At 44.9% G+C, this 15,577-nt stretch overlaps 1 protein-coding gene across 3 annotated transcripts in view; it reads left to right on the top strand.

Moving 5' to 3' along the window:
- MYLK (myosin light chain kinase) overlaps positions 1-15,577 on the top strand; it is a 280,259-nt gene that overhangs the window by 147,007 nt on the left and 117,675 nt on the right. For all 3 annotated transcript variants that reach the window (XM_027535988.1, XM_027536006.1, XM_027536036.1), the window contains 6 exons: positions 7,270-7,318; positions 8,434-8,599; positions 9,514-9,679; positions 11,720-11,738; positions 12,404-12,939; positions 13,455-13,661. In XM_027535988.1, coding sequence (XP_027391789.1) covers positions 7,270-7,318; positions 8,434-8,599; positions 9,514-9,679; positions 11,720-11,738; positions 12,404-12,939; positions 13,455-13,661 — 1,143 coding nt within the window. The remainder of the gene's footprint in view (positions 1-7,269; positions 7,319-8,433; positions 8,600-9,513; positions 9,680-11,719; positions 11,739-12,403; positions 12,940-13,454; positions 13,662-15,577) is intronic.

Here is a 15,577-nt window from a genome sequence, read left to right as displayed (position 1 = left end):
GTTCTGTTATTTATCCTAACACTACTTTTTCTTTTTGCTATATTTTTTTTCTGCTTTTTTCTCTTTATTGAGATGCAGTTGACATATAACATTGCTAACACTACTTGTTATTCTGGTGTCTACCTGTATACCTTTGTTCCTTTATTTCCATGACTACACAGTGTTTTGTGATCATTCACCTTTAAATCCAAACATGCATATGAGTCAGTGCAGGCATCTGTTTTGTTATGTCTTCTAATATGCCTGAGCATTTACATTTTGAAATAGTCATACTTGAACACCTGTTGATGTTCAATATTGAAATTTCTTATTGAAATAAATATTATTATAATTTACTTTCTTTTTATTTCTCCTTAATCTGTTACTTAGGGTTTTACATTTTTTTTCTCTTTGAAATTATATAGATAGATGGTTAGTTTCAAATATTGATTCAGCATGGCACAGGGGACCTTGCTAAATACATGTTATAAAAAGTGGGCACATGTTCTGATTGAGTGAAGAACCACTATTTTAAGCAATCCTCAGTATCTACTTTGAAGTTGCCTACAAGTAGGGTGACTGCTCCCTGGTTTGCCTGGAACAGTCATGATTTATTCCTGTTGTCCTGGCAGAATTATTAATTATGTCCCTTTCATTGTCCAGAGACCCTGTTTAGATAATAAATTGTATCACCACATGTTTTTAGAAGCATTTCTTCTTTTTACCATCATGATCACAGTATTTCCCTCTTCAGCAGCATTCTCTGTGTCTAGTCAGCCTTTGACAAAAAGTGCTAGGTCCCTCCACTATTGAACTTTTCACTCCTAAAACCTTCCAGTATTCTCTTTTACTCATCCTTGAAGAATCTGAAATTACTGTTTAAATACCTTTGGTGCCTTTTTTTCCCTCTCACTAACTTGAGCCTGTCTTCATCAATTCTCTTAACTTACTCTTCTATTTTTGGCATTTCTACCTTAATCCCCTTTCCACTTACTTTTTTTTAAACATAACCTTGCTGTTCTGCCAGATTTTCATACTTTCACAGAATTAATTTTGCCTTATCTGACAATTTGCAGCTTCAAATTTTTGCCTATAAATAGACCTTGTTAGCTATTTTAGTACAAATTCTCTTTTTGCTTTGATGTATTTCTTTGGTGTTGACACACATTAAAATAAGCATTCCTCAATTCCATTTTTAGCTGACTTCTTTATATGTTACCTTTGGATTGTACCATAAACTGCTCTTACTCTGATATACAAGTACCTCCAAACAGCATTCTTTTGTTACACTTTGAGGAAATGCCATATTTTTGCTTTATTTTCTTTTTTTTAAGGAGTAAAGAAATTTTAACTTTTGGATTAAGACATTTGGCTCCCAAGAGTTTTAAAGATGCTTAGTTTAACTTTTTTTTTATTGTGATAAAATACACATTACATTAAATTTGCCATTTAAATAATTTTAAAGTGTACAATTCAATGGCATTAAGTGCATTCACAATGGCGTACAGCGGTCAGCACTGTCAAGCTCCAAAACTTTCCATCATCCCAAACAGAAACCCCACACCCACTGAGCAGTCACTCTCCTTCCCCCTCCCCCAGCCCCCAGCACATATTCATCTGCTTTCTGTCTGTGGATTTGCCTCTTCTGAACATTTCATACAAATGGAATCACATATTTTGTGTATGTCTGACTTTTTTCACTGAGCATAATTTTTCAAGGTTAATCTGTGTTGTAGCATGTGTCATCACTGTATTCCTTTGTACGGTTAAATAGCATTTCACTGTACAGATAGACCTTATATTGTTTATCCATTCATCCGTTGATCAGTCTAATTTTTATTAAGTCTTTACTACAGCATGAAATGAGTGGTACAGTATAGCATTATAAGTGCAGTGAATGGTACAGAGATATTTTATTTTAAACTTTTAATTTTAAATATGTATACAGCTGATTAACAATGTTGTGATAGTTTCAGGTGGAAAACAAAGTTACTCAGCCATATACAGGTATCCCTTCTCCCTCAATGGCACCCCACTCCAGTACTCTTGCCTGGAAAATCCCATGGGCGGAGGAGTCTGGTGGGCTGCAGTCCATGGGGTCGCTAAGAGTCGGACACGACTGAACGACTTCACTTTCACTTTTTCACTTTCATGCATTGGAGAAGGAAATGGCAACCCACTCCAGTGTTCTTGCCTGGAGAATCCCAGGGACGGGAGAGCCTGGTGGGCTGATGTCTATGGGGTCACACAGAGTCGGACACGACTGAAGTGACTTAGCAGCAGCAGCATTCCCCCTCAAACGCTCCTCCCATCTAAGCTGCCACATAGCATTGAGCAGAGTTCCCTGTGCTATATAGTAGAAACTTGGTTATCCATTTTAAATGTAGCAGTGTCTACATGTCCATCCCAAACTCCCAAACTATCTCTTCCCCTCATTCTTCCCCCTGCTGGTAACCATAAGTTCATTTTCTAAGTCTATCAGACATTTTCTGTTTTGTAAATGAGTTCATTTGTATCGTTTCCTTTTAGATTCCACATATAAGGGATATTATATGATATTTCTCTCTCTGTGTTTGACTTACTTCACTCAGCATGACAATCTGTAGGTCCATCTAGGTTGCTGCAAATGACATCATTTCATTCTTTTTAATGGCTGAATAATATTCCGTGTGTGTGTGTGTGTGTGTGTGTGTGTGTGTGTGTGTGTGTGCTGTATCTTCTTTATCCATTCAGTACAAGGATATTTTAGATGAGAGTCTTAGTGGTTGACATGTGACTAATGCTGGGGATAGAATGTGTATAAGAGGTTATAACATTTGGATATATTTTCTTCTGGGTATTTTATATTTTTTTATGTTTGGATCATTTTACTATGTTTGGGTATTTTATTTCACTTTTACCTGCTTATGATCACATTGATTAGAAAAGTTTGCATGCTGCCCCTTTTTTCATAAAATTCATTTGTTTAACAAATATTTGAATGCCTATAATGTGATGGGAACTAGTGTGGTTACCTCTGCTGGATACAAAGTTCTGGTAAAGATATAGTTTGGAAGTTATCATCTTATGGGTATTATTTAAAGCCATAGGACCAAGACCTCCCAGGGAAGGGTCCATAGAGCTGAGGAGAGGACCCAAGAATCAGCCCTAAGGTTCTCTTGGTGATAAAGTTCCAGGAAAGAAGGAGGTTGAGGAAGAACAGGCAACCTGTTAAAAGCAGGAGAGTCTGGAGGAAAAAGTGTTGGAGGGGATGGCCCCTGGTGTCAACTGCTACTGAGTGAGATGGGGAAGATGTTGGACCACAGGGTTTAGCAAGGTGGTAGTCAGAAGGGAGCTCAGTGGAGTGGAGAGGATCACAGTGCAGCTGGAGTGTGCTAAGGAGCACATGATGTAATATTTTAACATAGTTCTGAACATTTCATATATTCTGAAACATAATTCAGTGGCAGAAAAATATTCTAATTGTACATTTTAACCACTTATTATCTCCCTATCAACGTGTGACAATTGCATCATTTACAATATTTACTATTACCAACAAGACCACAGTGAGCAGCTTTGTAAACTTTCTTTCCTACTTTTAGCATCATTTCCTTTGACTAGAGAGACAGAAGGGCAGATGCTGGTCTAAGAGCAGAGCAACTTTAAAGCTTACAATTCTCATGTGCTCAGATACTTTCTGAAAGAACTGACTAGTTGGCATTCCTCCAGTGTTATCCGGCATCTTGACTGCAATTGTCAGTTGAGGCCTCCCGGAACAGGTCTTTCCTTTTATCTGCCTATAACTTCTTTTAACCTTGAAAAGAGAATTTAATGAGAAGAACTAAACCCACATTATGGGGTGAAAAATATACACAGCTAGTTTAGTTCAGTTCAGTTGCTCAGTCGTGTCTGACTCTTTGCAACCCCATGGACTGCAGCATGCTAGGCCTCCCTGTCCATGACCAACTCCCGGAGCTTGCTCAAATTCATGTCCATTGAGTCAGTGATGCCATCAAACCATCTCATCCTCTGTCGTCCCCTTCTCCTCCTGCCTTCAATCTTTCCCAGCATCAGGATCTTTTCAAATGAGTCAGTTCTTCACATCAGGTGGCCAAAGTATTGAAGTTTCAGTTTCAGCATCAGTCCTTTCAATGAATATTCAGGACTGATTTCCTTTAGGATGGACTGGTTGGACCTCCTTGCAGTCCAAGGGACTCTCAAGAGTCTTCTCCAACACCACACTTCAAAAGCATCAATTCTTCGGCTCTCAGCTTTCTTTATAGTCCAACTCTCACATCCATACATGACCACTGGAAAAATCAAAGCTTTGACTAGATGGACTTTTGTTGGCAAAGTAATGTCTCTGCTTTTTAATATGCTGTCTAGGTTGGTCATAACTTTTCTTCCAAGGAGCAATGTCTTTTAATTTCATGGCTTCAGTCACCATCTGCAGTGATTTTGGAGCCCCCCAAAATAAAGTCTGTGACTGTTTCCACTGTTTCCCCATCTATTTGCAATGAAGTGATGGGACCAAATGCCATGATCTTAGTTTTCTGAATGTTGAGCTTTAAGTCAACATTTTCACTCTCCTCTTTCACTTTCATCAAGATGCTCTTTAATTCTTCTTCATTTTCTGCCATAAGGGTGGTATCATCTGCATATCTGATGTTATTGATATTTCTCCCAGCAATCTTGATTCCAGCTTGTGCTTTACCCAGCATGATATACTCTGCATATAATTTAAATAAGTAGGGTGACAATATACAGCTTTTATGTACTCCTTTCCCGATTTGGAACCAGTCTGTTGTTCCATGTCCGGTTTTAACTGTTGCTTCTTGACATGAATACATATTTCTCAGGAGGTAGGTCAGGTGGTTCAGGTGGTATTCCCATCTCTTCAAGAATTTTCCATAGTTTGTTGTGGTCTACACAGTCAAAGGCTTTGGCATAGTCAATAAAGCAGAAGTAGATATTTTTCTGGAACTCTTGCTTTTTTGATGATCCAGTGGATGTTGGCAATTTGATCTCTGGTTCCACTGCCTTTTCTAAATCCAGCTTGAACATCTGGAAGTTCACGGTTCACGTACTGTTGAAGCCTGGCTTGGAGAATTTTGAGCATTACTTTGCTACTGTGTGAGATGAGTGCAATTGTGTGGTAGTTTGAGCATTCTTTGGCATTGCCTTTCTTTGGGACTGGAATGAAAACTGACCTTTTCCAGTCCTGTGGCCACTGCTGAGTTTTCCAAATTTGCTGACATATTGAACGCAGCACTTTCACAGCATCATCTTTTAGGATTTGAAATAGCTCAACTGGAATTCCATCACTTCCACTAGCTTTGTTCATAATGATGCTTCCTAAGGCTCACTTGACTTTACATTCCAGGATGTCTGGCTCTAGGCGATTGGTCACACCATCATGATTATCTGGGTCATGAAGATCTTTCTTGTATAGTTCTTCTGTGTTTTCTTGCTACCTCTTCTTAGTATCTTTTGCTTCTGTTAGGTCCATACCATTTCTGTCCTTTATTGTGCCCATATTTGCATGAAATGTTCCCTTGGTATCTCTAATTTTCTTGAAGAGATCTCTAGTCTTTCCTATTCTATTGTTTTCCTCTATTTCTTTGCATTGATCACTGAGGAAGGCTTTATCTCTCCTTGCTATTCTTTGGAACCCTGCATTCAAATGGGTATATCTTTCCTTTTCTCCTTTGCCTTTCCCTTCTCTTTTCACAGCTGTTTATAAGGCCTCCTCAGACAACCATTTTGCATTTCTTTTTCTTGGGTATGGTCTTGATCACTGCCTCCTGTACAATGTCATGAACCTCTGCCATAGTTCTTCGGGCACTCTATCAGATCTAACCCCTTGAATCTATTTGTTACTTCCACTGTATAGTCGTAAGGGACTTGATTTAGGTCATAGCTGAATGGTCTAGTGGTTTTCCCTACTTTCTTCAATTTAAGTCTGAATTTGGCAATAAGGAGTTCATGATCCGAGCCACAGTCAGCTCCCGGTCTTGTTTTTGCTGACTGTATAGAGCCTCTCCATCTTTGGCTGCAAAGAACATAATCAATCTGATTTTGGTGTTGACCATCTGGTGATATCCATGTGTAGTATTTTCCCAGCTAGCTAAACAGTTACATTAAGGGGAAGCACAGGTCCAACAATTGCCCACCCAGATGGAACCACGGTGTGAATGTGATGCCACTCTTGTTATTAACTCTTTTTCGCTGAGGTCTTGGTATAACCTTAAACCAGATATGGCTGAGGAAAGTGCTCAGCCATGAGCTTCGTCCTCCACTCCTATGTGCCTATGCATTCATGTAAGTGTGATCCGTGCTGGGATTTAAGAAAGTTTCCCCTTTTCCAGGAAACCCCCTGCAGATCTCCCACTGCAGCTGCCTGCTGTTATCAGGGAATGACTTCTACCCTTTCCATGCATGCTTTGGGTGGAGTTTTATAAACATTCCCAGCCTATCACAAAAAGATAGCAACTTTCAAGCCTATTGTCATCTCAAAAATTTCCTCCTCTCCCCTTCCCCATTCCTCAAAAATATCCTAACCACTTTGTGGCCACTTCCTGGTCACATTGTGAGTTGCTCCTACCAGCAGCAGCATTTAGATAAAGGAGGTGACACCAGCCACCTGGGTCTGCTATTTAACTGCTTCCTACCCAGCACAGCAGCACCACACCCAGGACCAGCAGTGCCCAGTGTCCTGCTGGTGCAGGTTCTGGGAGGTACCGGCATCACTGGAGCCCCTCTCCAGTGATCTGCTTGTTCCAGCTGGACAGATACTGCTGTTTGCTGGGCCTTGAGTGGGGCAGTGAGTGGATCCGATGGGAACAGACTTGGCAAGAGTGATGCATGTGCATCTCCCTGCTCCATTCAGTTGGCTCCTTTTCTGGAGAGGTCCCAATTTCCAAAGTGGAAGGTCCAAGAACATGTGACTGCTCAGCAGAATGGTGGAGTGTTCTAGAATAGGCAGATTGGGGTGCTTTCTTGTGCCATTACTGGCTCTGTGACTCAAGAGGGTGACTTCACATCCCTGAATCTCATTTTTTCCCACCAGTTTAAAAAATATAGAAGGATTATGTGATACCAGTCTCCTTAAATTATTGCAGGAAATCCATGCACTGATACATGTAAAGTGACTGCCATAGAGCCTGACCCAGTACAGGCTCAATCAGGGTGAACTGTTACCGTCATTATCTCACCCCATACTCCTTGTTGACTCCCTGACTTTTGTTGCTCCAAGTTGGTAATTCAGACTTGGCTCTTCAAGCCTTTCTCTTTGTTTTCTACTTGCAGGGAGCTTTGTGAAGAAGCCTGGTCAGCCTGTTGTTTCCAAAGCCTTGGGGTAAGTTCTGGGGTGTTCAACCCAGGGTAAGGGCTGGATTGGCTCCTGTTGCCTTGACACAACAGCCTGGGGAGCAAGTTTTCTCAAGCACCCCAGGTTGTAACTAAAGCAGGAGCCTACTGGGGTTTGACATGTCATTCACACAGCCCTCCCGACCCTGTGGCCTCTGTGGATCGCTCCTTTGGTCCAACTAAATGGAAGTGGGCTATATGGACACAGTCTGCAGGAGTCTCTAATAACCGAGACCAGAGTCAGAAGACCTAAAATAAACAGACTTAGAAGAGGCAATCAATATGTGACTTTTCTTATGGCAAGTAAACCTATATTGGCAAGGGCAAATAAAAATGGCTGCTGTAACAAACAAGCCTCTAAATCACAAAGGCTTAACACAAGCAAAGTTTCTTTCTTACTCAAGCAAAATCAGTTCATATTTTCTCAGACAAGTGGAGAACCTTCCAACCAAATTTCAGGGACCCAGGATCCTTCCATTTTGTGGCTCCATCATCTCTTCGGCAGAAGCCTCTGCATCTAGCCAGAAGAGAATCACATAGGAGGTTTTGAATAGTCCAGCCTAAAAGTAGCACATAGTGCTTCTGCTTTCTGTTCACAGTCTGTTGGCCAAAACCTAGGCTTTGGCCAGAGTTCGGTAGAATTCAGGTGTACCTAAATTCACTGGACTTCCCAGGTGACTCAGTGGTAAAGAATCCACCTGCCAATGCAGAAGTTGCAAGAGACATGGGTTCAATCCCTGGGTCAGGAAGATTCCCTGTAGTAAGAAATAGCAAACCACTCCAGTATTCTTGCCTGGAAAATCCCATGGACAGAGGAGCCTGGCAGGCTACAGTCTATGGGGTCACAAAGAGTTGAGCATGACTGAGTAACTGAGCGGGAGGAGGAGCACAAATTCAAGGGGCTAGTAAATGAAGACTAGCCGCATGCTCAGGAGGTAGAGGAAATAGGTTTTGGTGCCACAGATATTTTCCAGGAATGTATTTGAGGCACAGAATTGGGAAGGTTTCCCTTTGCTGGTTTCTGAGCCCATCTTAAGTGACTTGGGTGGGAATAGACAGAAAAGGATCTGCATTGCCGTGGATTTCCTGCTGATCTTTTCCCAGGGACAGATTTGCACCCCCTGCCATGGAGACCCGTCCTAGCATCTGGGGAGAATGTCCACCAAAATTTGCTACCAAGCTGGGCCGAGCAGTGGTCAGAGAAGGACAGATGGGGCGGTTCTCCTGCAAGATCACTGGCCGGCCCCAGCCACAGGTCACCTGGCTCAAGGTAGGGTTCTGTCTGCCCTGACTCTGGGTGAGATCCCTGGGCTAGCGGGACTCTGTCTTCCCAATCAGTCCCTGCCACTTCAACTGTAGACGGCCCTCGAGTTTCTCCTGGCTTTGGTAGCCACGCCTGTTCTTGCCCCTGTGCACGTACTCTCCCTGTCACTCAGCCCACAATGTCCTGTAATCCACATACTCACAGAACAGCATAAAACTTCTGAGTCAAGACAGACCTGACCATGTCAAGAGAGTGGACTTTGAAGTCTGGGGCTGATTTCAAGCCATAGCTCCCTGATTCACAGAGCATGTGACGCTGGGAAGACATTGGTCTTTTAGAACCCGGGTTTCCTTATCTGTGAAGCAGAGATAATGCCACCAACCTCAAAATACTGTTGGGAGGCTCCACGTGGGCGTGCCTTATAAATCACTGGGGCTAGACACTGTGAAGACAGAGGTGGGAAGCAGGGGAGAAGGGGATGAGTGGGTGTAAACAGGGCAGCGAGGAGGTCAAAGCCAGGGAGAGTAGGTTTTTCACGGGTGGAACTCCTGGAAAAAAATGAGTGATGGGTGCCTTTTCCCTGTGTCCTGATTCTCCTGTTCTGACCCTGGAACATCATTAAAAGGAAGAGGGAGGCAAAGGAGAACTAAAGCGAGGAATGTAGAATTTTCCACCTCAAACTTGGACTCCTTTCAAACAGGTTCCACGCACCTTCTCTCAGCTGGACAGAACACCACAGTGCATCCATAGAGCAGAGTCAGGGCCCTTGGGTGGCCCTCAGGCTGCTGTCTGAGATGACAGAGCGCAGAGAAGTGGGCCCTGCTGCCTGCCTGGTGTCTGTCCCATGCGGATTGGCAGCAGACAGGACAGAGCTGAAAGGTGAGCAGTTTTTCTGACCAAGCTGCCTGTGCCGTCCACAGGGAGATGTTCCCCTGCAGCCCAGTGCTCGTGTGTCTATGTCCGAGAAGAATGGGATGCAAGTCCTGGAAATCCACGATGTCACCCGAGATGATGTGGGAGTATACACGTGCATGGTGGTGAACGGGTCAGGGAAGGCCTCCATGTCTGCTGAGCTTTCCATCCAAGGTACAGTCCAAGCTCTCCATCCAAGGGCTGTGGGAGGGCTATTGCAGAGCTGTCCCTTCCGGGGTCCCTAAAGGACCTAGAAGGAGCTGCTTGTTCATTACACATCTGTGTGTTACATGTGTCACACTTATGTACTCAGGTATCCATCCCCAGGTCAGCATCTTGAATCAAGAATGGGTGGGCGAGTAGCACAGATGCAGCGAAGGAGGAAGATACTTCACCCGTGTCTGCACATCTGGGTTCAGTTTTTCCTTCTTGCTCAGACTCCTTTTTTATTTACATTTCTAATTGCCTTTTGGAAGAGTGCACATTGCTAGTGTCTTCCCATCACCTCGTATTTACCCAGCCTAAAATTTATCTCAGCGTCCTTCAGATCAGGTGCTCCCTCAACTTAACTCTTCCCTTCTCACAGGACTGGGCATTTCAGACCAGCTTTGGCCCCTGTCTCTTCCTTGCTACAGTCATCAGCCCCAATTAGCTCTTCTCTTGAAATCTCTCTGTGTATGATTCCCCATTCCATTCCCCTTGGTTCTGCCAAGTCCAGCCTGGGGAAACTGGGATGTGTGGACAGAGAGGACGACTGAGGTCACTCCATTTGAGTGGGAACCTTAAGTGGGTTGGAATTTATGGATCAGGGAGTAAGACAACCCTCACTTTCTATTCTTCCTTTCTTACCCTTATCTCTTGTATGACTTTCCTCTTCTCCATCTCCTTCCTTCCTCAGAAAGTATCCCTCCTTGCTCTCTTCATGTTTTTGGCCCAAGTATTTTTACTACCCACAGAAACAAATTTATTCTACATTGCAACCCAGGGTGTGTGTGTGTGTGTGTGTGTGTGTGTGTGTGTGTATGCCTAGTTGCTCAGTCATGTCCGACTCTTTGTGACCCCATGGACTGTAACCTGCCAGGCTCCTCTGTCCTTGGGCATTCTCCAGGCAAGAATACTGGAGTGGGTTGCCATGGCCTCCTCCCGGGGATCTTCCCAACCCAGGAATCTAACCCAAGTTTCCAACATTGCAGACAGATTCTTTACCATCTCAGCCACCAGGGAAGCGATATATAAAAACATATACATATACAAATACATATACACATATATTACTAAAACCAGTTTCATGAAACAATCCTGAGTATTATATACAATACGTGCTGGCATTTTCTCTTCTCCTCTACTTCATTAAGGGGAAAAAACCCTTTTTCTGACCATAGGCTTTGGCTTCACAACTCACTACGGTCTCAGGATCCTACCGTTTTAGTCTCCCTCCTCTACTCTCCCCAGCACTGAATTAAAGAACTGATCCCTTCTGATGCAATTAATGCCAGAATGGTGTGTTTCCTGGGATGTGTTTGAAAATACTCCCAGAAAAAGTCCCTCAAAAACAAAACAGAGAGATATAGATAAGATTGGCAAAATGTTGCTATTTGCCTCACCGGGGTGTTGGCTTTCAGTGTTTGCCATATTCTTCTCAGTACTATTGTACATTTTGCAATTTTCCATAAAACATTTTTCAAAAATAATGTGGTAGAAAAATATATCTAGTAATAGTACGTTTTTTTCTTTGAAGAACTGAATAAAATTACACTTTTTCTGTACGTTTTAAAATGAAGCAGGTATTTGTCAAAAATTATTACCTTAAGGGGTTCTTTAGAGGGCCACATGCAAGTGGAACTGTGTGGGTTTGAAGTTTTGGGTAGGTGTTTATTTTTGTTTGTCTCTCCAATGGTTTTTGTTTCCTTCTTTGGGCTAGAGAACAGGAAGCTACTGTGCCCAGGGTGGGGCAGCAGAGGCTGTACATAGCAAAGGCCCAGGGCAGCGCTGGTAACTTAAGAGTGTCTGCAGGGCTCAGAGGAGTTTATCAGATTAACCCAGAAGTTCAGGACCAGGGGAGCTGAAAGGAGAGGGGGCGGAGGGCCACAGAGGAAGGTGAGCGCTTAGGAAGCCAAACTCTGTCATAAGTGAGAGATTCTTGTTTTATCACTTCCTGCTCCTGGTGTATACAACATTCCACTAACCGTCTTTCTACCTTCTCTCTTTTTCCAGGTTTGGACAATTCCAATAGGTATGTGTAGGCTTTGTGACTGTCATCGGTCCATCTCGAAATGCCCTGTTATAGAAAAGAGGGATTGTAATCAAGAAATGCCCTAAATTTCTGAGTCATCATATAGTGGGGAGAACCGCCTGTTTGAGGGGCGTTGTTTTATTTGGAATGTTTCATTTTCTATTGTAATTTGCTGCCTAGGTTCTGGGCCAGGCTTGCCATCAGTATTGAGACTCTTGAAGGCCCTGCTCAGTATCTTTACTAGTTAGCCATCATTAGGAAGGGCACTGCTCTGCAAGCATGCCCTCCATGTTCAAGGCCAGAATCCACCTGCTTGTTTTCTGGCTGGAAACTGAGCCAACTGCAGAGAAAGACTTTCGCTCTTCAGTTCAATTCAGCTCAGTCGCTCAGTCGTGTCTGACTCTTTGCGACCCCATGAATTGCAGCAGGCCAGGCCTCCCTGTCCATCACCAACTCCCGGAGTTCACTCAGACTCATGTCCATCGAGTCGGTGATGCCATCCAGCCATCTCATCCTCTGTCGTCTCCTTTTCCTTTCTCTCTTACTCTGTCCTAATTAGTGGGCTTTCATAATTCCTGGAGCCCGTGCTTGTGATGAGTAACTAGATGATTGTTCTCTTCCTTCTTCTTCTTCTGCCCCACCATCCATCCCTCACCACCAAACAGGTCACTCGTGAGAGGAACAAAGGTGGCCGGTACGGACATCAGGAAGGAAGTGACCAATGGAGTCACTCAGGGGTCCAAACCGGATGGCCTGGATGCTGCTGCCGAGAGTAAGAACCGCCCCAGCACCCAGCGAGGCGGCTCCCCGACCTGGGCCACAGGGAGCCAGCCTCAACCCCCCAGGGAATCTGAGCTGGAACCACTGGGGAACTCCCCCAGAAAGGGCCAGAGGGCCCCCGTCCTGCAAAAGACCTCCAGCACCATCACCCTGCAGGCAGCAAAAGTCCAGCTGGAGCCCAGAGCGCCAGTCCCAGGCACGCCCTGTCCTTCCAGAGAAGAGATGGAGGGGCCAGCTGCGTCCCCTCCAGACACCCTCTCCACCAGGCGGTCAGGCCTGGGAAGCCAGGACACCATGGGCAAGGTTGCTACCAGGAAGGTCCCCATGGAGAGCCAGAGGGACACCACGTTTCCCAAATTTGAGAACAAGCCCCAGAGCCAGGAGGTCAGTGAAGATGAGCCAGTCGAGTTCAGATGCGAGGGTGAGTAGAGCGGCCTGAGGTCTCTGGTATGCATCTGGTAGCCCCTCGGGCGGGGGGCCACTCCCTTCCTTCAGCTCAGTGGTCGGAGCCTCCTGTATCCACCATCGCCTTGGACTAGAGTCCCCCACCCCGGCGAAGCACTTGATAGGGGTCTCCCCTCAGGAGATCCTCCCTGCAGTGGCCCATTGTTCATGGTTGAAGAGAGCACTGACCCCGAACCCTGATTTTTAGCCCCCACCATGGGAAACCTGTCACCACCATGGCCACCAGGAATAAACCCCAGGGTCCCCTTCTGCAGGCTCTGGCTGGTCTGGAGGCCTGGTGTGTCACTTGGCACTCTCCTCCCAAAGGGCCCCAGCCTCTGTCTTGGGGAGGAGGGGGAGGGTAAGCGAGTAGATCCCAGCCAGAGGGCAGTGGCATACCAGCTGAGCCCACCCTCAGGCTCAGTCCCTTCATCACCCACTCCACCCCACAAGCACTCTTGGGGGCCTCACGTCCTTCACCTGGCCATGTAGTTTCAGGGATCCCAAAACCTGAAGTGACCTGGTTCCTGGACGGTGTCCCTGTGAGGAGTCAGGAGGGCAGCATCGAGGTTTACGAAGCTGGGGGGACCCATTACCTCTGCCTGTGGAGAGCCCGGGCCCGGGACAGCGGGAGCTACAGCTGCACAGCCACCAATGTCCGAGGCCAGGCGTCCTGTCGCTGGACCCTCCTGGTGAAAAGTGAGTACGTCCCTCAGGGTCCCCTGGCTTCTCTGTGGGAGGACCTTCATGGGGTGCTTCACACATGGCAGTGATGTCATCTCCTGCAGTCCCCTGCCCAGGGGGTACCACCCAAGAGAAACCATTCCTGCCTACTGGCTAAGGTCAAAGGCATTGCTCCAAGGGAGTGATTCCTGATGGGAATTCACAGCAGATCACCTCAGAATAGACAGGCCCAGCCCAGCTGTGAGCTACCTTTTTCTAGTTCCTCAGGTGCCTGTCTGAGGGCGCACTTTGAGCCAGACAGACACACTTAGAGTGACGTGAGGTGATGTGGGTGCCCCTTTCTTCTGCTCATCGTAGTATCTGTTTATAAAAGTAGTGCATGTGCAGTGTGAGGAATTTAAACAATGTGCAATGGTATCGCTCGGAAATAAGCATTTTTTTTAATTTTTAAAAATTAATTTGGCATTATGCTGTTTGTAAACTGGTTGCTATTCTAATTTGTTAATGTTCCATAGGCATTTTCCAGTATTCTTTCTATACTTATTATGTCATTTGAAAACATGCTTTGTAATGACTATATATTTCCTAAAATGATGTCTAGCCATGGCCTTATTGTTGTTTCCATTTAGATTATTTTGACTGTTTCCAGTTTTTTCCTACTGTAACAAAACTGTTTTCAATAGTCTTCAGTTCAGTTCAGTTGCTCAGTCGTGTCTGACTCTTTGCGACCCCATGGACTGCAGCATGCCAGGCCATGCTGTCCATCACCAACTCCCGGGGTTCACCCAAACTCATGTCCATCGAGTCGGTGATGCCATCCAGCCATCTCATCCTCTATCGTCCCCTTGTCCTCCTGCCCCCAATCCCTCCCAGCATCAGGGTCTTTTCCAATGAGTCAACTCTTCACATGAGGTGGCCAAAGTATTGGAGTTTCAGCTTCAGCATCAGTCCTTCCAATGAACACCCAGGACTGATCTCCTTCAGGATGGACTGGTTGGATGTCCTTGCAGTCCAAGGGACTCTCAAGAGTCTTCTCCAACACCACAGTTCAAAAGCATCAATTCTTCGGTGCTCAGCTTTCTTTATAGTCCAACTCTCACATCCATACATGACCACTGGAAAAACCATAGCCTTGACTAGATGGACCTTTGTTGGCAAAGTAATGTCTCTGCTTTTTAATATGCTATCTAGGTTGGTCATAACTTTCCTTCCAAGGAGTAAGTGTCTTTTAATTTCATGGCTGCAATCACAATCTGCAGTGATTTTGGAGCCCCCAAAAATAAAGTCTGACACTGTTTCCACTGTTTCCCCATCTATTCCCCATGAAGTGATGGGACCAGATGCCATGATCTTCGTTTTCTGAATATTGAGTTTTAAGCCAACTTTTTCACTCTCCCCTTTCACTTTCATCAAGAGGCTTTTTAGTTCCTCTTCACTTTCTGCCGTAAGGGTGGTGTTATCTGCATATCTGAGGTTATTGATATTTCTCCCAGCAATCTTGATTCCAGCTTGTGCTTCTTCCAGCCCAGCGTTTCTCATGATGTACTCTGCATATAAGTTAAATAAGCAGGGTGACAATATATAGCCTTGACGTACTTCTTTTCCTATTTGGAACCAGTCTGTTGTTCCATGTCCAGTTCTAACTGTTGCTTCCTGACCTGCATACAGGTTTCTCAAGAGGCAGGTCAGGTGGTCTTGTATTCCCATCTCTTTCAGAATTTTCCACAGTTTATTGTGATCCACACAGTCAAAGGCTTTGGCATAATCAATAAAGCAGAAATAGATGTTGCACCCACCTATCTCTCTGTGAGATTTCCCCCTACTTTAAATGCTATTTAGGGACCCTAGGGCCATGTCCTACTGTTGAGGAAATTAGTAAACCGCAAGGGTAGAGCCAGCACATTTCAGGCTGTTGGAAAACTTATGAGACA

The sequence above is a fragment of the Bos indicus x Bos taurus genome, chromosome 1 (genome assembly GCF_003369695.1).
Source record: "Bos indicus x Bos taurus breed Angus x Brahman F1 hybrid chromosome 1, Bos_hybrid_MaternalHap_v2.0, whole genome shotgun sequence".
NCBI classification, from domain to species: Eukaryota; Metazoa; Chordata; class Mammalia; order Artiodactyla; family Bovidae; genus Bos; species Bos indicus x Bos taurus.
The sequence above is the reverse complement of the archived record's forward strand: the minus strand, read 5'-3'. Positions and strand labels throughout refer to the sequence as shown.